Below are 26,809 nucleotides of genomic sequence, written 5' to 3'. Positions count from 1 at the left end.
GGAGGTTAAACAGACCCATCAGAAAAGAGGCTCAGCCCCTCAATTAAGGTACCCAGACCATTTTCTTCCAAATGTCTAGGAGGTGCTTCTCCATGGAGTCCCCTTAAGCAGAAATGGCTGCTATTTTCTCTCGTTTACCATCACCTCTATACATTTACACCAAATGTCAGTGCTCATTTCCCCGTATTTCCTACTCATCTTCAAAATGATGTTTATCAGTAGACTGACAAGACCAAAGGGTCATTTCACTATGTACACCTCTGAACCAGAGCCATTACTTTCACATGCAAACTCAGCTCTGATTCCGACCTGCTCAGGGGCATCCTGTTGCCCGAGGTGCAGTCACTGCACGTGCTGATGCTGCCCATTCAGTTCTCAGAGACCAGGTCTAATTTCCTGTGCCTTTGATAATTATCTATCCTCAACCCTATGCCTCTATACCCCACACCCATAGGAACATCCACAGGGTCTGCTTGCTGACTCTAGCAATTACCTTATACAGTTCCCTCCTACCTGCCTGTCCAGGGGATGACTTTGTGTTTCTGCAGAGCCTCCTGTTTCCCTCCTGTCTCCTTAGCTTCTGCATCAATGAGCCATTTCTCAGAGCAGTGGTTCTCAACTCTCCTAACGCAGTGACCCTTTAATACAGCTCCTCATGTTGTGCTGACCCCCAACCATAAAATTGTTTTGTCACTACTTCACAATGGTAACTTTGCTACTGTTATGAATAGTAATGTGAATATCTAATGTGCAGGAAAATCTGATATATGACCCCCAAAGGAGTCTCGGCCCACAGGTTGAGAACCACTGTCATAGAGCATCAACAACACAGAGCCATTTCATGCAAAGTTTGGGCTGCTGTCTGTTTTCTGTGTTGATTTGTAGTTGTTGTTGTGGCACCAAGCCCCAGAGGGTCAGAGGCAACAGCTAATTCAGCTCAGACTTCACTCTATATCTTTGTTCTGTTATCTATGAAGATGATGACCTTGGCAAATTACTCTGTGTTTGTGATCCTCAGTCGATTCGTCAATGAAAATGAGATGAGATGGTCAAACCACTCTGGAGTTGTTGAGAGGATTAAATACCATAGTTTTCTCATATCATAGCACCTGGTGCCTGGTGTGTACTTAGTGCAGGAGTGCTCAGACTTCAGAAGAGAGTGTTGGATTTCCTGGAGCGGGAGTTACAGGCAGAGGTGAGCTGCCTGACATGGGTGCTGGGAACTGAACTCAGGTCGTCTGCAAGAGCACCAAGTGCTCTTAACCACTGAGTCATCTCTTGATCCCCAGAAACAGCCTTTTAAAAGTAATTGTACTAACCATAGTTATTTCAGACAAACAAACTAAAGATACCATTTTAGGAATCTATGGAATTTTTTCTGCATTGAAGAGTAAGATCTCCCTGACCTGGTCATGGACCCTATGACCCCATTAGCCAGGCACTGCTTGGAGGAGAGAGAGAGACTGACACCCTCTGAGTCCAGTCCATACAAGCTGTTCTTTGTCTCTTAAAGAGACCAGTTAGTAAGACAGCTTTGCAGCAAAATCCATGGTAATGTTAATATTGGGTCGCTTTCAGGGAGCCTTTTATTGATGTAAGACTTGCAGAATGCATTTCCATGTCTGTGTTTTTGAGCTGTGTTTCCTAGCGTGGCTCATGAATCCCACTTGGTTTTCTTCCTCTTGTGCCATTCTTTCCAACTCCACTGTCAAGTCAGGATTCTATATTTACGTAATTGACACATTAAGAAACTGTGCCTAAACTACAGTGAAATCACATTTTGATAACACGGGGATCATCTTTCCCTTTAGTAAATTGTTGCGAAGTTAATTCTTGTTAACCTAAAAACTTGAATATACACTTGAAGTAAATCAGCTGTACTACACTGGGCTACCTGCCGAGAGTCCCAGAGGAAGATTCCATTTGCTGACAAACCGCCCTTCAAGTGCTCTGTCTCGAGTGTTATGCATGCTTTCTTTTCTTCATTTTGAAAGCATTGATTCTGAACCTTGTCTCTCAAAACCACAAATGGTCCTCTGAATTAGTAGCCTGGTTCTTCATTTCACCACTTGTCCTGTGCTGCAGCTCAGCCACCAACTAGCTTGTGTAAGATAAAGGTACTAGAGAGGCCGGCTAGGGCTCCTTAGTGAGACCCTGTCTCAGAATAAACCAACAAGCATACTGAAGTTGGCATGACCCAAACATTGATAACCAGAAACAGACAAAAAAAAAAGTGTATCTTGTTGTCCCAGAAGTGTGTATCAGGTAGAGTGACAGATTGTAGCTCCTGGAAGTCATACAGAACAGAATGTCTCTAGCCTGCAAGGACAGCAGTCCCTGGATTGCTTACAGCAGTTCTCTAAGGTCCCAAGAGAGTGATGCAGCCGTTCTTCCACTTGGCAGTTACAGAACAGCCTAGGAACCCCTAACAAACACTGACAGATACCTGCTACCACCAGGCATCTGCCTTGCAGTCCTTGGGTGTGGATGGATGGATAGATACTTGATGGAAAGAGGGTGCCATACGTTGCTTTAATTGCCAACTTGACATAGCCCAGAGTTATCTGAGAAAAGAGTCTCGGTTGAGGGATTTCCCAAATCAGGTTGGACTGTGTGCTCATTTGTGGGATGTTAGCTTGATGTAGGTACCAACCCACAGTGGAACATGTCATTTCAAGAACAGGTGGTCCTGAGCTGCATATGAACATCAACTAAGCATTGGCCTGGTGATTTCTGCTGGAAGAGGCTCTGGAAGCTCAGAGGAAGGAAGCCTAAGATACCCACATGACAGGGTTCCGATGCCATACTACTTACATTGCTCCGCACTGTGACCAAAGAAATAAAGGGTTCATGTTGGCTCATAGTTAAAGGTAGTCTATCATGTCACAGAACACATGTTGGGGTATCTTCACATGTAGTAGTTAGGGGCTTATGGCTATAACAGCTGACATTATAATAGATCATGAAGCAGGGGGTTTGAGCCAGAATCAGACATGGCTATAACTTTTAATGCCCACCCACATTGGTAAGCCTCAAGTTCTAAAGGTTCTCCAAACTCTCAACATAGCCACGGGTAAGAGGAACTACTCCCTGGTATGAGAGTAACAAGGTATCAAAGGACCCTTCCATTGCTGGACAAGAGAGATTAGTGAGTGAGTGAGTCAGTGGGTGTGTGAGTGAGTGTGAGAGTGAGTGTGATTGAGAGTATGAGAGGGAGTGAGTGTAAGTGGGCAAGTGAGTGTGTGAGTGAGTGAGTGAGTGAGCGAGCGAGCGAGTGAGTGAGTAAGTGAGCGAGTGTGAGGGAGCCCTGGGTAGGGATTCAGGAGCAACTGGATGCTGTCTATCACTTACCTACCTTATTCTGGTCTAACTTGACAATTCCTGGCTCTTCCTTGGGCCTTCTCAGTAACAATAGCACAGCTCCAGCTTGTAATTGTATTCATGCCCCCCATCCCCCCGCCCCATCCTGGAGTTCTTCAGATTTAACACTGCTCTGCTATGGAATACAGGGCTCATATTTTTTTCTTGATAGAATGTCTCCCTATTAGAGGGATGGCTTCAACTTGATCTTGGGTAAGATATACACATGATATCTGAAGACGATACTGCAAAATAGGTTCCAGACTCAGCTATGCCAGCCCTATTGGACTCAAGAGCCTTGGATTAAACAGATTTCTCTCTCTGTCTTTACTTTCCTTTGTGGAAAGTTTCAAACTCAGCAGCTTCATGCCAATTCATGTCTGTTTTATTTACTGCTGTTTTTCTGTTGTACCCATGGAGGCTGGGTTTGCTATGCTGTTCCTACAAAGGTGAGCAATATAACCTCCATTCTGCCTCTTACCACCTGTGTTCCTTCCTCCCCTTTCTGTATAAAAAATACTTATTATTTCTTTGAAAATACCATACATACATGTATAAAATTTGCTTTTGTTCTTCAATTCTCACAAGTCATTTTTCTTTTCTTTTCTAATCACATTGACTTGGCTGAACATTTCTTATACCAGTTCTTGTGTAGCCCAGGTTGGCCTCAAAGGACAACCTTGGCCTCCTCATCCTCCTGCCCCTATCTCACAATGTAGACTGGATGTCTTCTTGTGCTTTAAGAGATGTGTTGTGGTGCTCTATCTCTGGCCATGATGTCGGTTTTGCCCATTTGAGCTCTCAGAAGCTGCTGGGCCCACTAATGTTTAGCTTCATGAAGCCCATGATAGATAAGTGGTTCATGGGTGCTGGGTGAGGGAACACCCAAAGACCCACCTCTTACCCAGACTATAAACATGTTTACCAGTTTCTGGGGTGACAGACTTGTTTTTCAATAATGTAGCCTTTCATAATTGTTTATATTCCTGTAAGTAACCCTCACCTATATTTCTGTAAGCAAGTCCAGTTTATCTCATTGGTTCAGCAAGCTAGATTTGGGTAAAATCCTTTCGTTGTTCTATTATTGATGTCCTTTCTGGGGTGAGTGAACATATTTGTTCAAGCATCCCCAGAAAAAGTCATCCCAATAAGCCTGCTAGCTGAATCCCACTTAATTGTTTTGTAAAGTTTTTTTTTTTCACTGATCTTCTCTGGACACAGGAAATCGTTTTAGCCGGCTTTGCTGGCTCCCTTTGGCACTGGGGCTGGTCCAGCTACTTTGAAGCTGATGACAAGGGAGCCACCTACAATCTAATCTTCAACTGCATGGGCACATGCTGTTCTCAAGCATGGCTGTATTTCGTTATTAGTTACTCCCGGGGCCCACAGAGTCCCAGAGGATGTCAGAGTACATTAATTTTTATCACAACATGGAATCTCCCGGGTCTTAGTGGCATCACATAGCTGTCAAGGGCTTTCTGGACTTTTTTACAGCTCCATATATCTCTAGGCAAAACAGAGGAGAGAGTCATCATTGGTGAGAGAAATGTACAAAATGCATGACCTGCTGTGTTGTTGGACTTGACCATGTGCTTAAGCACATGGTACACAGTTTTCCCCTATTGTTCATGTAAGTCCACCTCTGTTTCCCCTCATCAAACCCTTCCCTCTCCCTACATGAGAACTACCCAAAGTGTGTATAAAATAATGTTTGCATCGTGCATCTTCTCATCAACCAGTATGAGTGCTCCTGTCTTAATGAATTTCCACCAGAACTTATCCATCTACGGTACCACCAGGAGTTTATACATTATGGATTATTATGCTTAATATCACTTTATATCCACAAAAATCTACTTTTAATGGAGAATGCTAATGCATGCCAGTAAAGTCTAGTTATTTGGTCATTACTTTTATTGTATCTACTTGTCAATAAAGTACAATGCTTAAAGGTTGCAATTTGCATGAGAGGAGATGGCTCTGGTAGTATTATAGGAGCTTTCAAGTGGGTATGGGGAAAGTGGGACTCATGGGGACCCATCCCTCCTCGCTGAAGCATGCCAGCCCAGCATGCTTCCTCTGCTAGCTTACTCCCTGTTCCTAATACTTCTGTGAGTTGAGTTGTAGAGTTTACTGCTGTCCATTGTGGCCTCCGAAGAGATTTTAATATCATAAGTGAAATTTTTTAGGAAGACACAATTCATTTGTCCCTAGGAACCCATGGGGTTCCACTAGGAGAGACTTGGTGATGGTGCCTTCTTCCCAGTCTATGGACCTCAAATGTGCATGCAAGATGATGTGAGTGGTCCGGTCTGATATTCCTCACCCTTCCCTCCCTATTTGTCCACATTGTGCTGAACATTGATTTTCCATTTTATCAAATATTCCCTGGTAGCAGGAACACAGGACAGTAAAGAGCTTAAGTGCAGAGGACAGGTTTGGAAATTGCTAGAATCTGCACCAGAGAGTCAGGCCCCTGCACTGTAGATATATCATGCCAATCTGGCTAAGTGCACAATTATCAAATCGATGCCTTTCTCCCTAGAAAACTGTGTTGGGGAAGATGTGGGCGTTACTCTGTTTTACACCCCTGCTTTAGAATCAATGAGGTTGAGATTTCACTGCTGGGACTGGCATGATGGGATGGGAAAATATAATCAAGATAATGGACACAAGGCAAAAATTTAAGAAAATAACCAAAACAAGAGTGTTTTCATTTTCTGCTAAGCGTCTGTACTGATGTTCCGGAATCTACTCTAAGAAGTTGCAAATGGTGCATGAAATGAAAAATTCTTGTCAGTCTCCAGGGGACAGAGCCAGAGCCTTGCTCTCCTCCTAGTGATTGTTCGGATTGTTTTCTCTATTCCAGCTGAAATAAAAAGAAAATATTAATTAAGCGTAACTAAGTTATTGTGACAGAGGAATCCACTCCTGGTTAATTATTGTGTTAATACACAACTATGTCCATCAGATTCATGACATCTTTGGGGCCATGACCCACCCACAGCACAGTTGACAGTCACTGACCACCCAAGCTGGTTTGGTATTATGGGTTATCTCTCCTTTTCCATGCTTCCTTTCCTCCTGTATTAATAGAAGAGGTACTCATGGGGATTCTGAGTGAGGGCACTTGGGGCACTCTAGTAAATGTGGAGCTCAATTGCATGTCTAATTTGTATGCCTGCATTCTTGGTGGGTACCATCTCCCCAAAGTGGATGCCAAGGTCTAAAAAGCAAGAAACCAGGCAAAATATTAATAGCCTGTTTTAGGCACCCACCTTGTATCGCTAAACAGTTTCCATTCCTTCCTTCTCTGGGAGAACACACTGCTAGTTACAAAGTAAGATTGCCAAATGGTTTTCTTAATGGAACATGGCTCTGTATGCCTTTTGCATCAGATTTCACAGTATTTCCAAATAGTATGAATTCTTGCAATTCACTTGAACAGTACCCCAGATGGTATGACATTCTGTTTCTAGAAGGAAATGGAATATATTTCCTTTTGCATTGCATTCCATTTAGCTCATTTTTTCGCTTGATCTGAAATGGGATCCTGCAAAGTCACAATTGTTGGACCATCAGAAGGGTCCTTACTTAACTTGGAAAATCCCACTTCATTTTTGGAGCATGCTAACAATTTCATTGTCACACCATTACTATGACTCACCTCTGTGGTGGTGGCTTCTGCTGCTCTGAGACTCCTTTACAGCCCCATTTTCCTTTCTCACATTTGATATTCTGGGCCATCGTGGATTCCTGGAGACATGATGTAGCAATCTTGTCTCCAAATCATAAACACCTGTCTTTATTGGTCATTTCTCTTCACCAACTTAAATTGTTCTTAGGTAATATATTACCAGATGCTTGCATTCAGATATGCACAAAAAGCTTACTTGTTTTAAAAGGTTCATTTTTTATTATAAGTGTGAGTGTGAGTGTGTGTGTGTGTGTGTGTGTGTGTGTGTGTGTTCATGAGTGCAGGTGCCTGGGAAGGACAGTAGAGGTTATCTGATTCCCTATAGCTGAAGTTACAAGGAGTTGTGAACCACCCAATATGAGTGCTGGGAATGGACCCCAGATCCTCTGTAAGAGCAGTGAGTGCTTCTGACTGTTGAGTCATCTCTGTTCCTCAGGGGCTCAGTTCTCACTGCATGCCATGCCCTGTGAAAACAGACTTCCTTTCTTCTGGGCATTGATGTCTAGTACCACAGAAAGACTGTGGCACATGGAAGAAAGTGGGAAGAAGTGTGAGAATTGTCCGATGGTACATAATACACCTGAGAAATTGACCTTTAATTTACAGTAAATATGAGGGTATTCTGGGGTTCACTTGTTCCTAAGTACTGGTAAGGAGGCTCCCTGGACACCTAAAGGGCATAGTTGAGAAGAACAGTGAATGTGTAAGTTGAGTTGAGAAGAACAGTGGATGTGTTGAGGATAATTACTGATGGGATTAGCTCTACTCAGAATTGCTGTCACTGGTAGCTTAACCTTCACTGGGGACTTGAAAGTCAGGGCACTGGAATTTGGTATCCCCATTTCCAGTTCCGTGCTTCTTTTTGTTGGCAGTAATTCCAACAACCTTGTGCTCTTCTACCTTTGTCTCTCTGTTAATTCCAGCAGGGCTGTCCTTGTCAAAGATCTAGACGAAGCCCATGAGCGCCTTTGAGGAGGGGACTGCTCAGTTTCAAACTGAGAGTCAAGGTCAAAGGAATGACCAGGGTACCAGAGGTTTTACAGTCATCCTTTGGAGATGGGGAAGATGGTGACACATGGCATGTACAGAGCTGGAAGATTCCACACAGTGTCGAGACGGCATTCAGTTGGTTTGGTGGTGGCAGGTGTGTTTGGGCCAGGGAAAGAGAATGGACACATACATTTCAAAACTATAGAGGATGAGTGGACACTGGGTTGACTGTTCAACTCAAAATTGCTTTAGCATCAAGTGGCTTCCTTTGTTTTTTCAGCCCTCTCACCTCTCTATGTCTTTTTGTCCCTCCCCCCTTTTTTCTCCACTCCTTTTCCTTCTTCAGTGATCTCTACTCCTATTTAATGGGTGTTGTTCTTCAAGTTATGTTCAGTTTTTAAACTGTTATTTGCTTATTCTTTGACATTTTCATCCATGTATACAATGTATCTTGATCATACCTATTCCAGCTCTCCTCTCCTATTTTTCCAGGGCACCCTAGAACATGTGTCACTCTCAGCTCTGTTTCCTCTATCTTATTGCCTATCCACTAAATCCATTTAATGCCGTCTGTTGGAGTGTTGGCTGACCTTGTTGACTTGTTCTTGTACAAGTCCTGTGCAGGTGACCATAGCTTCAGTGAGTTCATGAATACAATGGGCATGTCACATCTTCTTGAGGCATGAACCTAGAAGTCACAAAGTAGGCTAGGCTGGTTGGCCAGCAAGTCCTGAGGATACTCCTGTCTCTGCCTGCCCAGAGCTGGGGATTATAAACTCACATGACTATGGCAGGCTCCTCCCCGACCCTGACATATGGGTTCTAAGAATAAAAATATCAGGTCTCCAAGTCCATGTAGCAAACACTTTTACAAATGATCTGGCATCCCCAATCCTATCTGTAGGATCTGATGAAGCTCATGGATAATAGAGAGAGAATGCCTGAAATTGGGGTAGGTAGCCAGTGAGGCTCTTGGGAGCTAAAGGAGCAGGAAGCCAAAGAAAGCTCAGCTGTTCCTAAGCCGGTTAGCCACAGTCTCAGGACAGGCCCCACCCTTCCACGTCCTGCCTCAGCACTGCTCTCCTTTTAGGGGAAAGCACCAGTTAGACTCAGCTAGTCAGAGCCTGGCTGTAAGACCAAGAAGCTTCACTACTGTCACTTTGTCAGAAGGATACAGACAAAGCTGCCTGCTGGTTCATCATTAGGACTCCACTCCCTGGGTGGCCTATAAGCAACACACTGATTGCCAGGTAGAAGGGGATGCTGCTTTCTGATAGGATCCTCACAGCAGCTGGAAGACTTGCCAGGGTCTATTCCCTAGAGATGGACAGATGGGGCAGTTTCTCTATGGGCAGACCAGGGCCTCAGAGAGCTATGCTTCCTGTGAATTCTCCAGTGTTGGACAAGGAGGCTGGTCCTTGCCGCCTCCATCACCCTTCCCAGGTCAGAACCCACCTGCAGACAAAATTCTTCCCTTAAGCTGCTGACTAATAACATCTGCTCTGGGATTCATTGATGCTGTCTTTATTTCCATCCCGTCTTCACAGTTTGATCCAGACTTTACTTTGATGGCCTGTAAATATTCATCATCCAAGGCTCTTTTGAATTGCAGTGGCTTTTAGTTAAAATTGAGTAAAACGTACTATTTGAATAATAAAAACCTCATTAAAGGAAAGCTAAAAGAATTCTTTCCCTTTTGTACAATCCAATTAGGTACCCTCATAATTAAAAAAAAAGTCAAGCACATTATGGTTTCATATTCCATAAGCCTGTTTTTAATTAATAGAGGTGACATGGTTTAGGTGCTAGGTACATATTTTGCCTCTGGTGTTGTGCAATTAACATTAATGAAGGTAATAGAAATGTAGAAATGTGGTGAGAGAGTAAGTTGTCTCCTAAGTCCTTAGTGAATCCAGGCTGAGGTCTTTAGTGGGTTTCCAGGCTTCGGGACACTGCATGGCAAGAATAGAGGTGCCCAGAGAGAACCTGCGGTCACTGAGAAAGTATAATATTAAATTTCTCAATGTCTACACAATGGCTAAACTGTCCCCAAAACAAGTATTCACACAATTAGATTTTCTTTTGTGGATGAAAGGGAGCTACCATTTAACCCCATCAGCTGGAAAGATACGGGGCTGTGTGCTCATCATCATCTTGCAAGTTGTATTCTACTGCTCTATGTAAACAGGTTTACATAGACTTGCTGACTGCCATGTACTTGCTAAGAAGTAAATGTCCTAGGCTAGAATGGCAACACCGAGTCTCTCCATCCATTTGGATATTGTATTAGTTCCTTGTGACTATGACAAAAGGCCTGACAGAATTAACTGGAAGAGTGAAGGATTCATGTAGAGCACTGTTTCAGAGGATTTCAGTTCATAAGGGAAGAGAGGGCATGTGTGTGTGGTGGGGGGGGGCAGTTTAATCCATGTGGCTTGAAGCTGTCCTGTGCCCCCCCTCCCCACCTGTGGCTGACAGGAAGCAGAGAATAGGGCCAGAAGTAGGACCAGGCTATGTAACCCTTAAAGGTTCACTCCCAGAACTCATTTATGACACCTAGGCTCTGTGTGCATAATATCCAACCACCTCCCAATGAAGCTCCAGCAGCTGGGGCCTAAGTCCATAGCCCTGAGGCTGTGGGTGGCATCTCGTGTTCAGACCAGAATCATCTTTTGTCTTGTTCTTACTCATTTATTTGTATGCTTATTTATTTTTGTTAATTCAAATATTTGGATTCTAACCTCAGGAAAGTTGCCTCTAATAGCATTACTAATTCTATAATAGTGTAATAAGCAAACACACTGTTTTCCTGTCTAAACAATGGCAACAAGAATGCATGTCACCAAGGTTAGCATGAAAGTTAAGTGAGTTATATACCCAGAATCCTCAGCAAATGTCTACTCCACATTTAAGACCACCCACACACAGGAGGAGAAAAGGCGTCTTTGAGAAGTGAGCAAAATTTTAGAGTTGTAACCAAAAAGGAGCTCAGATATTATAATACAGTCGCATGCCTCCCTCCAAAGCACAAGCTGCATTTTGCAAAGCTTCTGCCTTGCTGCAAAGCCTCCTGGGAACAGGTCTCTCTGCTGTAGTGTGAAGCAGGGTGATGCATGCAATGAGGAACCGACGCCCCAAAGCTCTCAGGTCCAGTCTTCAGAAAGTAATGGCACCATTTGGAGCTGTTGATTGACAGCCTCAGTGCACACCATTTATGAAACAGAAGTTATCCCAGACAAACACAGCTGACCGAAGCCACTTCACCGTGCTTGTTTTTAAGTGGTGATTAGTTGGAAAATAGATCAAGCAACAGAAATGTGTATCATGATCTCTTAACAAGATCTAGGTTGCCCCATGAGAATAAAATTTCATGAAGGCTTAAAAATGTAATTTATCAATATGCTTCTTTCTAGCTGTGTTATGCATTCTTTCCACCAAGCATTTAAACAAACTTTACTATCAGTTCTTTATAAAATTTCTAAAAACCTAGAAAAGGAGGGAGTGCTTCCAAACTTATTGTGGAAAGGTCATGTTCACTAGATGTCAAAAACAAAGTCCTGTGAAGAAAAGAAAATGACACACCAGCATTACACAAGAACAGACACAGAATCTTCAACAAAATGCCAGCAAACGAAAAGCAATAATGTATAAAAAAAGATTGTGTACTTATGATATGTTAAGGAATTCAAAGTTAAATATTTAAAAATCAATCAATGAAAGAATTAAAAGTCAGGAGAATTAGAGAGTCATTTGGATGGATATAGAAAAATTATTTGTATTTTCCTTCCTTGATTAAAAAAATACTCAGTAGAGTTGGAATCAAAGTGCATTTCTTCATGTTATTAATGGCTCCTACAGAAAGCCAACAACTAATATTGACACTGAAAATTTAAATGTTTTCTCACTAACACCCAGAAATGAACAGGGGTTTTAGCAGCCAGAACCCATCCAAATTGGAAAGGAAACAATAAAACTGCCCTCCTTGCAGATAAAATCATTTTGCATGTATAAAATCTCTAAGAATTCAAGTTGAGAAGTATTAAAGCTCACAGCCAAGTTCAGCTGGATTGCAGGGTGACTGCTCAGTATGCCGAAGTGAGTTTTTTTTCTCCATGGGGACAATGACACCTCCAAAAGGAACTGAAGAAAATCATTTTGCTTGCAGCAACGTCAGAAAGAAGATCGAGGAGCAGTTTTGAAACTTACAAGTAAATTTAACAAAATGTGAAAAGCTTAGACATTTGAATGTATAAAACATTGTTGGAAGAAATCAAAAAACACTCAAATGAATACCTAAATAGTCCATGTTCATGGATTGAGAGATGTGATGCTGTGTAGATACCAGTATCCCTCAGGTCGATCTACAGGGTCCATTCTGTTTCCTTCAAAACTGGAATTTTAGTCTTGAGCTTCATATGAAAATGAAAAAGAAACTGAAAAGACCAACCAAGGATGGAAACACAGAGGGAAGCCTCCCACTTCCTAGTAATTAAAAGCACAAGGTGTTGTGACCATGGACATTAGAGAACTGAATAGAATTGAGGTTTCAGAATTAAACCATAACATGATTGATTGATTTTTTTAAAACTCTGGTGCCAGAGTAACTCAGTGGGATAAATAATAGTTTTTCTATAAATGGTTCTATAACCACTGGGTATCCATCACAAAAGAATGAAGCTGAATCACTTTCATGCACCATATACAAAATTAGCTGAACGGGAATCAGTGATACATATAAAAACCCAAACGACTATATCCCAGAAGGAAACATAAAATCACAATTTCATTGTGACATTAGAATGGATAATGGAGAATTCACTAAAATGTAATGTTTTGTGCTGCAAGTGAAGCCATCAAGAAGACATAAAGGCAGCCTATAGAATGGGAGGGATGTTTGAAAACTATGTATCTTGATAGGGTTTCATTCATCATATATAAAGAACTTTAATAATTTAACAGTAAAAGGATAAAGCTGCTGGCTTCAAAGTGTACATAGAAACTGAAAACACATCTCTCCCAAGAAGATACGCTAACTACCAATGAACTGTGGTGATAATAATGTTTATGATTTATTAAAGCCACTGGAGATCAAAATAGCAAAGCAGCCATAGTAATTAGCTATGGAAACTAGATACACACCTTTAATCCCAGGACTCAGGATTTTGAGGTAGACAGATCTTTGTTAGTTCAAGGTCACACATACTACACAAAATTGACCCAGTCCTAAAAGAAACATTTCACACAAAGGTGATCTTAGTACTTGTGATCACATACCTTTAATCCCAGTACCAGAGAGGTGGGGAGATAGAGGTGGTATGGCTGAGCAGAGAAAGGAATATAAGGAGGAGGAGACAGGATCTGAGAGCATTTTGCCTCTGAGGATTTGTGAGGACAGGATTGCCATTTCAGCTGGGTAGATGTAAGATCTACTGACTTGGCTGTTTTGCTTCTCTGATCTTCAGCTTGAAGCTTGAACCCCAATATCAGTCTCTGGGTCTTTTATTTTTCATGTTACAATGGACATATAAAAATGTTCTCGGTGTCATTAGCCAAGAGAGAAATGCAAATGTAAACCACAATAAAATGATCACTTGTGTTTGCTAGTGTGACACAGGGATCATTGTGGACAGAAAGATTATAAGAGCCAGACAATAAGGGAGAAACTAGGAGCTACATCCATACAAGTCTTACTGGCATGAGCTGAACAAGGATAACAGCAATAGATGTACTAACATGGATGAGGGAAAGATCATATGCCTGAACCCTATACAGAGAACTATAAGCAACTAAGGAATGTTGAGATTGGGAGAATTAGTCTTCCCCAGGAAGAGCACACCGATTGGTTATCCAATACCAAATGGTCAGTCCTGAAAGCATACATACAAGTAACATCATACAGACTCAGACTGAAGTGGTTCTATTTGTATATTTAAGGTGTGTGTGTGTGTGTGTGTGTGTGTGTGTGTGTGCACGCGCACGCTCACATATGCATGCATGCCTATGTTTGTATGTAACAACAATAATGGAGAAAGAACCCATGAACTCAAAAAGGAACAAAGAGGGGTATATGATAGGGTTTGGGGAAAGGGGGAAAAGTTATAATTTTATTATAATCTCAAAAGATAAAGGAAAGGAGAGAAGAGACAGGAGGTGAAAGCACTATAAGGACGCAGGTATGTGCAGTGCATGGCTGGTGAGATGTGAGTGGCGTGTCCCACTTTGGGCAGCAGCTTGATTCTTCCTCAAAAGTTAAACACAGCATTATTCTGAGCCAGCAATTCCATTTGTAAGTGCCTACTCAAGAGAAATAAACAGACACTTCTCCAGAAGAACTGGCAAACAGTGTCCGAAGCAGCTATTTCCACATTAGCCCAACACTGCAAGCAATCCATACGCCAGTCAAAGGAAGAACGGGCAAACAAGATGCTGTCTGTGCATGCAGCAGAGTATTCTCAGGCTTAGGAGGGAGGGAGTACCAACTCTTGGTGCAGCGGGAAACCCTCAACATCATGCCAGGTCAAAGAAGATAGTCATAAAAGTCCACCTAGCATCCTGCTTACATGAGGTGATCGTGTTAGACAAGTCTATAGTGTAGGAAGTATATTCATTGTGTGTGGGGGTGGGTGCCATGCAATTGGTGACAGCTAGTGAGTTTCCTATTATACTTAAAAGTTGCTGTAGTTAGAACTGGTGATGGGTACTCAACTCAGAGTATGCTAGATGTGAATCGCATTTCAGGATTTAGAAAAAAGTGGAAAAATAAATGCCTAAAAGGGAGAAAACTAATCTGACCATCTCCTCTATACCCAGCACTAATGTTTTCTGTATTTTCTTACTTGGTAACTGCACAGGGAGTCATCCCATTTTCCTGGCTTTTGGTTTTGTTTTGATTTTATGTTATCACATATATTAATTTATTTGTGTGTATTCTCTCGGATGTGTATGTTTGTATTGGGTGAGTGGGTGTGGGTTAAGGCTGGTGTGTGGAGGTGGAACAACTTGCAGGAGTCTGTTCTGTCTTTTCACCATGTGGGTCCTGGGGATGAGACTCAGGTCATCTGAGTTGCTGACAAATGTTTTTATCCACTGAGTCATCCCGGCGTCCTTGGTTTTGTTTTTTGTTTGTTTGCTTTGTTTTGTTTTTGAGACAAGATTGCACTCTGTATGCTAGGCTGGCCTAGAGTTCACTGTGTGGCCCCTGCTGCCACCTGCCTCAGCCTTCTCAGTGTTGAGGTAACAGGTGTGAACCACCACACCTCCCTTGGCATCTCCCTTTTTGGAGATGGCTGTGTGACACACATAGTCCCAGGCTGACCTTTGCCTCCTACTTTTTCAGTCCATCTGGGGAGGCCTGGGAGCCTCTCAATTCACTGTTGTGTATGCATCTAGTCTATTGCGTATCATGCACAGGTGACTTCTAGTTCTGTTCATCTGTGTGATTATTACTCCTCTGTATGTACACACTTGGACTCTTTCCTTGGGTAAGTGTCTTGGAAATGGTTGATTTCCTAAGATAGATTATCACAACCTGGGTGACTTAAAGCAACAAATTCGTAGTCCCTCGTGGTTCTGCGAGCCAAAAGTCTGAAGCCAAGGTGTCTACTGATGGACTGCTTCTTGGTGGCTGTAGGAGCCTCCTCATCATTCTCCTGGCTTCCTAACGTTGTTCTCAATCCTTAGCTTTTCCCAGTTTGCCCATCTATCGCTCAGATTCCTCCCACCCCACTGATGGTGTATACGATCCTATAATGTATATTTTTGCTGCATAATGGATTCTAAAACAAAATGGATTTGCTTGTTATTATGCTGTGGGTTTCATACCATTTGTATACAGCCTACTCCATAGGATAATTTCCCCAGTTTAATTTGTTGCTTTTATGTTTCAATTACAACTACAGTAGACAGCCTTGAAGATCTGTCATTGTGTAGTATCTGTTCATTAGGATTTCTTTTCTATTAAATGTATTTATTAGGATTTGGGCTTTCAATCAAATTGAAGGGTTACTTTTGTTGCTAAAATTGCATTTATAGCACATCTCTTCTTGTGCCTATGTTCTTTTCTAACAGGTAGATTTAATCTGAATATAAAAAGAAGATACATATATATATGTGTATGTGTCTGCACACACTCTCCCCCCCACACACACACAGGCATGAACGCATGTGACAGGGTCTCATGTACCCAAGGCTAGCCTGGAACTCACGTTGTAGTTGAAGATAACCTTGAACTCCTGATCTTTCTGTCTCCATCTCCTGAGTATTAGGGTTACATACGTGGTTGGTTTATTTGGTACTGAGGATGAAACCCAAGTCGAAGTGTGTGCTGGGCAAACATTCCACTGAGTTATGCCTCTAACCCTAAGGGGGATATATTCAAGTATCTGACTGTTTCTATAAACATAACATATTTCCCTTGATAGGTTTATATAGTATCTACTAAACATCAGGCCCCAGTGTCAGCCTTTCTTGTCATGTGTCTTTTTTATAAGAAAGGAAATGAACAGACTCCCCGTGTGTATCTGGGTGGCTATTTTGATCGAACATAAAAGTGGAACTAATTGTTTGTATTAAAAACCAGAATTAACTGGATACTGTGTGTTCCAACTCCAGTGAGCCACCTTATAGTTCTGGGTTAGCATGGGTGTCTTGTGTCCTGGGAAATTCTTGTTGCTTGCACCCTGAGCTTATGGGCCATTCAGAGTGATGTGACATCCTGGCATATCACATCTCTCACTGGATAGAATATTGAAAACCCTAAGAAATAGGCTATTTCTGAATGGATGTGGATGACACCTAGTTTTAGACCATCGGTTTGTGTCTGATGTTATCTGTTTCATTGTGTAGGTCTCTTCATGTGCTTGTGTGTAATGCGGGGACTTTTGCTCTACCCTGGACCCTCACGAAAGATGGCCTGGAGACCACCTTCCAGGTGAACCACCTGGGACACTTCTACCTTGTCCAGCTCCTGCAGGATGTTTTGTGTCGCTCAGCTCCTGCCCGTGTCATCGTGGTCTCTTCTGAGTCCCACAGGTGGGTTTGAATTTAATTTAACATTTTCCACTTGCCCCCTTGTTTACACCATCTCTGAAAATTCTCTCCAAGGCTCCAACTGAAAATAATCTTGACTTGAGCCTGGAGAGAGGGCTCAGCACTTACGAAAAATGCAAGTACAGTTCTCAGCCGTTAGGTAGGTGACTCATAGCCACCTGTGACTCCAGCCACAGAGTATCCAACACCCTCTTCTGGTCTCTGGAGAAACCATCACACACACACACACACACACACACACACACACACACACACACACACACACACACACAGTCTTAAAAATACTGACTTTGACTAGACTCATGAGAAACATGAATGTGCACAACCTGGCTTCATTAATTTTTCTAGATCTTTCTGTATGTGTGGTCATGGGGAATTGTTTGGTGGGGGGGACTGTCTAGAGTAATATAGAGTGATTTTACAATTATACCTTAGGCTCCCCATTGATTTCACTCAGAGATGGAATAATAATTGATTAAATCTGAATGGCATGACCTTTATTGATTTGTAATTCAACAACTTCAAAGTCTCACCGAGAGGAAAGCGCAGTTATTCTAGCAGGGGAAACAATGCAGTTAAAGGCCGCGAGATGAAATCCAATTGTTTTATAATGAGAAATTAGGGAATTCAATGCAGACATTAGCAGCGTAATTGCAGAAAGGGAAGGACTGTAGTTAGCGCGTATTGGAAATCTGGCCATGCCTCTTTCGGTTAGAATTTCAATTTACACATCAGATGGCGTTTCTTTCTGATTGCCATTAGACTATTCAATCGACGAGAAAGACATCTGAAAACATCGTGGTGTTTTCAACATATTTGTGCTGGAGTTGGATAAACAACTAACTGTTTCTAAGAGAAGTGCTGAGAAAAGACAAAGGGTTTTCTGGGCTGTCAAGGCAAGATTTACAGCTTGTTAGGGAGACTTCTCTTCCCAGTGTTCCTGATGTTGGGGACTGGGGGAGGAGGAGGAGTTGCCTCCTCAGTAAAGTAGCTAGGAATAAATAAATAGAAAATAATGTGCCAAGGACTATTTTCTTCCTCTTCTTCTCCACCTTAAGTCCTGAAATGTTTTGGTGACCCAGAATGCGGCTTATTTTTTTTTAAATCATACTTCCATAAAATGTAACCCCTGGGACTTTGAAGAGTGAGACCAGCCAAGGGTTAGCTTGAACCCTTTATCACTCCCAAACACAGGGGCTTATGGTGTAAGTGACACACCGCAGACAGATTTACTCTTGCCAGTTTAAATTTATGACGGCTGCAATGAAAGGGAAACTCGGGTAATAATCCTCCCCTGTGCGAAAAGACACGAAACATCTAGTAATTAGGCAGTAACAAAATCTGGCCAGGCTTATCTTTGCAAATCACACCAGGTTTGTGAAAGAAAGGGAGTGGCCCCTGCAAAGCAGTGAAGGTGGCCGCCGTGGGGGCAGGCAGGAGAGAAAGCCATAGAAATAAATCTGCCAGCCCCAATCGCTTACCAGATGTGGAGGGCACCACGGGATATGTTTAAATGAGCTGGTATTTAATGGGAGACAGTGTGGAGGTGTCAGCTGCTCACTCCCTCTGTAAAGCTGTCTCAGATGCCGTTTCATGGGACGCCTTTGTTCTCACTGTAACCACAGTGTAATTCCTGCTTACTTGGAGATCCACGTCCTACTTTCATTTTAAAGATGAATTTGGAAGGAAAGACTGTGGCCTCCTGAATGAGATCCATTGTCATTTCTAGCAAGGCCTAACTGACATGTGTGTAAAAGGCCTTCATCTATGTGCCGAGTGGCTCTTCTTGTCCACTTTCCTCTTATTAACATTCTTACAAAATACTAATCCCTACAAGCTGAATGTTTATTGCTCTTTTGTTGCATTCCTGAGCTCCAGAGAGCAAGCATGGGTGCCAGGCACACAGACAGCACTGGCTCACTACTGAAGGACCCAGAGCCGAAACCAAACTGTAAAATGCAAGTGTTGATATCTAATTACCTCCATAAACCTTGGCGGAATCTCTTCGTTGGAGTCAAGACCCCCTGTTAGGGGAAAAATAAAGTCTTATGTTTGCAGAAAATATTATACTGGATGCCCTCAGGCGAATTATTTATTAACCACTCTCTATCGTCACTGTGTTTTACTTACTTAGCTGGAGTCTGAGCGAGTGAATTGAGTTTCTGCCTGTCTAAAATATATCATAATGAAATGGGAAGTTGGCTTCCATACTGTGAAAATTTTTCAGATAACAATTAAAACAGAATGGAAAGAGCAGAGAGCTGGTCGTACAGCTCTAAACAGCCTCAGCACTAGGAAGTGACAGTCGGATATGTACAATCAAAGACATAGTCACACACATACAGTTACACACCTGTAGTCGCACATACAATCCCACACAACCAGCCACAGAGTCCCACACTCAGTCACCCCCCCCAATCTCACATGTTAGAGTATCATATACATACAGCCATGCAAACAACCACATACAACCACACATAGTCACACATACAACCATACCCCAACACAGCCTATACGTACAGTCGCATACAACCACAGGAAACCACATATAGTCAGAGACAGACATCCCAGTCACACATAATCACACACAATCATAGACAAAATCACCCCATCACAAATGTACAGTCACACAGCCACAGGGGCATGTGCATCTCATCATAAACACAGCCACACTCATCCAGGTACACACACACACACACACACACACACACACACACACACACACACACAGAATTTCCCATGCAAGTCCACTTCTACCACTTGAATACACTAGCTGTTGTCTATGGGAGTCCAACACTGTTGTCTTGAAGACTTTGCTTTACGGGGACAATTGATGCTGGTCAGCTTGAAGCCGAGGAATTGACGCTGATGAGGAAGAGACATCACTGGGGTGAAATCTTCTGGGAACACAAAGCTGTGTTCCAGATGTGTCCAAGGTCGTAACTCCTGCTGGCAGCTGAAGGAGTGTCAGAGTCACTCAGGTGGTACTGGTTTTGAAGGCATGGGGGGGGCAGCTGTGACCAGCCAGAAGAGGCCATTGTTGAAGGTGATGCCTCAGTAGCAGCTGACGGTCCAGGACTAAGGGGTCATTCAGAGAAGTGTGGTGTGGCTTGACACCATGAAGAGATCCCAGGAGGAGCTGTTGGTAAAAGTGCGGGTGACTGCAGCAGGAGATCCCAGCATTTTGGAGATGCCAGTACCGATGGATGGCCACCAGGAACAGCAGCCAGAGCCTAAAAGACAGACTGTGTGTTGCAGAGGGTGGAGCCAGAAGACTGTGAGTGAACCCCAGATATTGGACATCGAGTTATTTACACTGTTGGAGCCTGGTTTTGCTTTGTTCAGATTGTGACTGTGTCCTGGTTCTTCCCTCTTGAAACAAGGACTGAATTTTAAAAGAGATTTTGGGTTTGAAAAGAGACTTTGAACTTTTGAAAAGATGGAATTTTCAAGTGTTTGAATTTATAAAGACAATGGGACTTTTAAAGTCATTTATGTTTTTTTAATATGAGATCTTGGGGATGAAACAGAAAGGAAAGGTTGTGGCTTAACAGTGATGTGTTTGTGTGTCAAGTTGATAAGGAGTCAATTGTGCTAGATAGTTTTAGGTCAACTTGACATAAGCTAAAGTCATCTGATAGGAGAGAGACAAAATGCCTCCATAAAATCAGGTTGTAGCCAAAACTGCAGAGCATTTTCTTAGTGATTGATGGGGTTGGGGGAGGGCCCACTCATTGTGGGTGGTGCCATCCCTGGGTTGGTGGTCCTGGATTCTATAAGAAAGTAATCTGAGAAAGCCATTTAGAGCAAGCCAGTAAGCAACTCCCCTCCATGGCCTCTGCGTCAGCTCCTTCCTTCAGGTTTCTGCTGTGCTTGAGTTCCTGTTCTGACTTCCTGTGATGAAGAACAGTGAAGTGGAAGCATAAGCCAAATAAACCCTTTCCTCCTCAAGTTGCTTTTCGTCATGAAGTTCCATCACAGCAGTAGTAAGCCTAACCAGGATACTATACAATGCCCAAAGTAGACATAATGAAGCCAAGTGTGGAGAGTCCTTAAACAAATATGATACTATCTAGAACTTTCTTTTAGGTTGTTTCTTATGATCCATTTTTTAAGGCAATAGCTCCCTTTTTTGACAAAGTGGCAGGTATAGAGAAAGCAAAGAGCTGGTGTTTAACAGCTCTGCCAGACTCTATAATAAAGCATCAACTAGTTACTTTGATTTGTGTGTGCCCAAGCCACGGGCATACTCAAAAACAGTAGACTCGGCCAGAACTCGTTTTGGGCTTTGTTTATTTATTTTTTAAATGTAGAAGATTTTTTATGGCACCTCACCAAGGTTACAACCCTTTTATGATCATTAATTTTTAATCTGGAAAAGAGTCTTGGAGGCAAGACGGCTCATCTGTATTAACTTGGATGCTCAAATGAAAATATACAGGACTCATGCATTTGGCTAAAATAATCTAGGGAAACCCTGCCAAAGGTTAGGAACGTGATACTGCTTTCCTAATGCAGCCACCTTTTATCTAAGACTTGTTTCAATTTAATTATCCTTGAACTCATGCTTGACGAGGCGCACATGAACACGTACACACAGAGAGAGAGAGAGAGAGAGATAGAGAGAGAGAGAGAGAGAGAGAGAGAGAGAGAGAGAGAGAAAGAGAGGAGAATTTTCTGTTTTGATTTTGAGATTGGATCTTACATCAAAACTCAGTTTAGTCTAGAACTCACTATAGTCCAGGCTAGCCTCAAGCTTAGAATGATTGTCTTGCCTGCATCAACTTTCTGAATGTTACAATTGAGGCTTGATTGAGACACAGAGGACCTCGAGTTTCTTTGGTCTAATTGCACTCCTGGTTATAGGCTTAAGCTTCCTCTTCAGATCAAACATCTGCTTTTAAGGAGCATGATGGTGAGGTGTGCTAGATCAAATCTCCACAGTTTGTTCAGTCTTCTGTGCTACATGCCATGCATTCTGTTTTTCAGATTCACAGATATTAATGATTCCTCAGGGAAACTTGACCTCAGCCGCCTGTCTCCATCTCAGAGTGACTACTGGGCCATGTTGGCTTATAACAGATCCAAGCTTTGCAATCTCCTCTTCTCCAATGAGCTTCACCGTCGCCTCTCCCCTCGAGGGGTCACATCAAATGCGGTGCACCCTGGAAACATGATGTTCTCATCCATCCATCGAAACTCATGGGTATACACGTTGCTGTTCACCTTGGCCAGGCCATTCACCAAGTCCATGGTAAGTGGATGGCTTCTGGTACCCCCAGAAGCCCTCAGACAGCTTCACCAAAGGGCCTGTTAACCCAGACCTGTGCGTCGACTTGTGGTTTTACTGTTGTCTGCTCTGGTATAACAGTATCATTGTCAAAGGCTCTCCAACACATCTGTATGACCTTTAGATTGTGTCTGTTGGTCTAACAGAGCTTTGGCAGCTTTGATGAGAGATGTTGGTTGTCAGTGTTAAGTGGAGAACACCTGGACGTCTTGGAGGTTTGGAGTGAGATGTGCAACGGTCGCCGGTTTCCTCTTCATGTGATTTCTGTTTGGGTTCACAAACTTCTAAAGTCTGCTTTGTAGAATATGGCACTTGACGTGTGTGCTTTGTGTTAGTGGAAAACGTGGATTAGCAAGTGTTAGGAGGTGCAGTTCTTCTGGGTTCAGTGAGATTTCGTATCAGATATTCTTAATGTTCCTCGTAATGGAGGTCTGAGGGTAGCTCCTTCCTGGAGAAGGTTTTGTGGCCAGAATGTGGTTATCCTTTGTATCCCTGAAGACAAATCTTTGGGTGAATCACACTGCTGTGGTTAGAACGGAAGTGTTCACAAAACTGAAGATTTTACATTTTCATCGGTTGTTTATAAATGGTGTGTAGAAACCTCTTCCGTGAATTAAGTAACCCAAAGTGACTTGAATGAAAAAGGTGCGTGTTATGCAGCACATTTTGTCAGTGCTTTTTGAAGCCTCAGGCTTTGAAAAATGTGTTTCTTTTAGGGCCAGGGAGATGACTTAGCGGGATAAGCACTTTCTGCATAAGTATTAAGAACTGGATTCATATCCCAAAGGACAGGTGGAAGCTGGGAGTGACTTTGTACGTGTGTAACTCAGCGCAGTGAGAAAACCTGTCTCTAAATACATGTATTATAAACACAATAGGGAGTGTCAAAGGAAGAATCCAATGTCTACCTCTAACTTACATGCGTGCATACATGGATGTGTATAACACATATGCACGTTCCACACCTATACACATGGGATAAATAATACAAGTATTTTCTTTTGAATTGGTATATCCATGGTGCAGCTACTGATGTTGTTTTTAAATAATAGAAATTATTCTTCACACACACACACACACACACACACACACTTGGGCCTTTGGACTAGACTAACTATCCTTCTGGTGGTGGCAAGGAAGCTAAGTAGTTGCCTAGCATAGTGGACCAACTGGCTGTCCTTAACATTCCTCTGGATCAAGATCCAGTGTGTTCTCTGGACATTAGGATGACTTAGGAAAGTTGCATCAAGCACCTGCCTCCAACATTCCAAAGAGATGCCCTGAGGACTTACAAGAATGAGTATTATTCCTCAAATCATAGACATAGGATTTGTGACTGGTGCTCATCATCTGTCCATGGGCCACTTGTAGCAATTGAGACCTTGACATGGGCAGCACAATTGAGGAAATTCTGAATTTTATTTCATTTTAGTTTAAATAGCCACATGTATCTTATGATGGCCATATTATATGCAACATGCTGTGTGCAACACCTGTTCCATAATACTTCATGATCTCACTATTCTTGATCCTGTGAGCATTATCCGTGTCTAGAAAGTTCTTCTCTATACCTCAGTTGTGAATGATAAACACAACAAGAGTCATGGAGCTAAAAATTATAACAAATCAGATAATTATATAGTAATTTTACTTAAGACAAATAGGGATTATGGTAGTGGGCATAGGGAGAGGTTGATGGCTCTGTCCTTCTCTGGAACAGTCCAGGAGTAAGATCACTGGCAAGACAGGATGACTGCATAGGAGAACCTGGGGTGGTAGCATCACACCTACCTATGTGGTCTCAAGGAAGTCACAGTGGCTGGGACTTTCCATTCTCCTCTTTCTAATTGATTAGGAAACAGCACCACTGATAGCTCATAAATGTACTTTAGCTGTTACCATAGACTTCTTTTCTTTGTGTGCGTGTATAGTTACTTTGAGACATGATCTCCCTGTGTAGCCCTGGCTGTATTATATAGCCCAAGCTGGCCTCAAACTCATGGAAGTCTTTCTACCTCCTGCTTCTGAGTGCCAGAATTATAAGCCTAAGGGAAGAAATTAACAAGACCATGGAACAGGTAGCCACATTTAGGTTTTCTGTGTAACCTGCCTAGGTGACTGCTGGTACTTTGGCATTGAGTTACCTATTGATGAGTTCCTCAGGAGGGAAGATGGAGCTCAAGAAGAGGGAGGAGGGAGCTGAGGGAGGAGGGAGCTCAGGAAGAGAGGTAGGAGGAGGGAGGAGTGATCTCAGGAAGAGGAGCTTAGGATGAAGGAGGAGGGAGCTCAGGAAGAGAGAGGCAAGAAGAGGGAGCTCTGGAGGAGGGAAGCTGGGAAGAGGGAGGAGGGAGTTGAAAGGAGGGAGCTTGGGAGGAGAGAGGAGGATGCAGCACTTGCTGGTCATACTCATCAGTCTCTGCTCCACTGCAAATATTTAGGATCTGCTGCAAGAAAAGGAGGCAGCAGCAGGAGTGGGTAGAGCAGGGATGGTCTGTCCCCAGCAGGACAGATCTGACCGACTGCCTGGGTCACTCTCTCAGGCCATCTTCCTCCCATACCTCTTGTTGCTTCCATTGGGATAAGGAATTTATTTCTTGGACAACGGATACACTTGACCACTTTCAAGGAGCTGTGTATTGAAACACAGAGTTCCCACCCCACATACAGGGAGGATTCCTGAATGAGCCAAGCAGCTTAGCACCCTGTGACAACCCAGCTAGGGCTCCATTTGTGCATCAACAACAAGTCTGCTCTCCATTCTGCTTTACCGGAAGCGTTTTTCCACTGCAACATGGGCATAGCTTGAGTATGCTCTCCATTGTGTGAGGCCCAGGGAGAAAAAAACCACTCTGCCAGGCTCTCGGAAGCCCAGCCTCCCCTTCTCCGCTGCAGCCAGCTCCCGCAAGCATTAAACAGCAGTGTTTTAATATCAACGTCCCTTCTTTATTTGCTGTGACTCGCTGTGACTATGGTGATTTTAGTTACCGTAATTAGGTCACCCTTCATGGAGTCAGGCTATTTTAAGTGGCTCTTTAAGGACTATTGTTGCAGATCAGTAATTTTACAATTGGATGCTCTTGTGCAACTTTATTAAATGTAATATGTCTTTTAAATGTTGCCCTTTTACAGTTATATGTTTCTAATTGTTGCTGTAAATGCATTATCACTTTGAAATTAATTAATTTTTGCGTTTGGGCCTCCTGCAGTATAATAATCACTAATGAGAAACTCACAGGGACTAATTCTCAGCATAGCGCCCCCTACTGGCAAGCCCACATCTCTGCTGCCCTCTTTCTCTTGAGGGCCACAGGACAGATGTCCAGGGTCTTCTAGGAAAGGGGTTCTTATTCCTCCTTCAATTTATGATAAAATAAAAAGAAGGTACAATGGAAATATGCTGTTTTAAATGTTTAAACCAAGATTCTATTTTTCCAGTAGCACTCCCTGAAATGTCTTAAAGGAAACCAAAGTTTGTTGAGAGTGTTCTCATGATGACGTCACATCACATGGGTACCTCACGTCAGCTTCTCTGTCTCTAAGCTGTGTCTTGTGTGTGTGTGTGTGTGTGTGTGTACTTTATGTCTGCATACAGAATATCCTTACGTGTGCATATTAATTCATGACATCATAATTCACATAACCTGATCTGTGCTGTTATGTAATGGCATAAGATTTCCTAGGGTGACTTTGCTTTTGACGTGTGCTACCCCATCTGAGGGCTTTGTGGTCCTCGCTATACTCTCAGTTAATGAATGGGCAGTTTGGTGGCTCCCACCTGACATCACAATGTTGGCATCTGCATGTTCATTTTTCCCACACGACCCTTCTGCAGGGTCAGAACGACCTCTGTCTGACCCCAAACAAGCACAGAGAGCTTACCCAGCCTGCTCAAGAAAATGCCACTGTAGCTCCCGAACCTTCGCCAACTCCTCCCTGCTCCATTTCCTTGGTCAAACACACCACAGTGCCGCTGCCATATGTATTTGATTGTGTTGTTACGTTTCCGCTTTAAAACATTTGACAGCACCTTCTTGACCCCCTTCCTTCTTTTTTTTTTCCACCTAAGTTTTAAACTCTGGTAAACAACATTCTCGCCAGAGGTCCCAGGGCCAAGCAGGCCCTAGGCAGATCAGCATGTAAATTTCAAGTTGAGCACAGTCACGTGCCTCTAAGGGTGTTTGGAGCAACCAAATATTTGTGTTGGCAGGTAACAGTAGGAAAGAATATCATGTGTTAGGGTAACAAGAGCTTAGCAGATGTTTTAGGGAACTGTGTTTTCAAATCACTTCACATTTTTTTAAAAAAATGGATTGAGTCTGTAGATGTTCTGAAAGGATTGGGTTTCTCTTCCTGTGGCCGTGAAAAGGCAGCCATTGTAGCCTGTCTTAGCAGATGTGTGGCTATCCAGCTAATGGATGGGCCTG

At 42.8% G+C, this 26,809-nt stretch overlaps 1 protein-coding gene across 2 annotated transcripts in view; it reads left to right on the top strand.

Annotated features, from left to right (window-relative positions):
• The window catches only part of Wwox (WW domain containing oxidoreductase), a 907,540-nt gene that overhangs the window by 259,488 nt on the left and 621,243 nt on the right, over positions 1-26,809 (top strand). For both annotated transcript variants that reach the window (XM_005073062.4, XM_040736459.1), the window contains exons 7-8: positions 16,892-17,077; positions 22,085-22,349. In XM_005073062.4, coding sequence (XP_005073119.1) covers positions 16,892-17,077; positions 22,085-22,349 — 451 coding nt within the window. The remainder of the gene's footprint in view (positions 1-16,891; positions 17,078-22,084; positions 22,350-26,809) is intronic.

The sequence above is a fragment of the Mesocricetus auratus genome, unplaced genomic scaffold (assembly GCF_017639785.1).
Source record: "Mesocricetus auratus isolate SY011 unplaced genomic scaffold, BCM_Maur_2.0 Super-Scaffold_6723, whole genome shotgun sequence".
Classification (NCBI taxonomy): Eukaryota; Metazoa; Chordata; class Mammalia; order Rodentia; family Cricetidae; genus Mesocricetus; species Mesocricetus auratus.
Note: the sequence above shows the minus strand (reverse complement) of the source record. Positions and strands in the feature narration are given on the sequence as shown.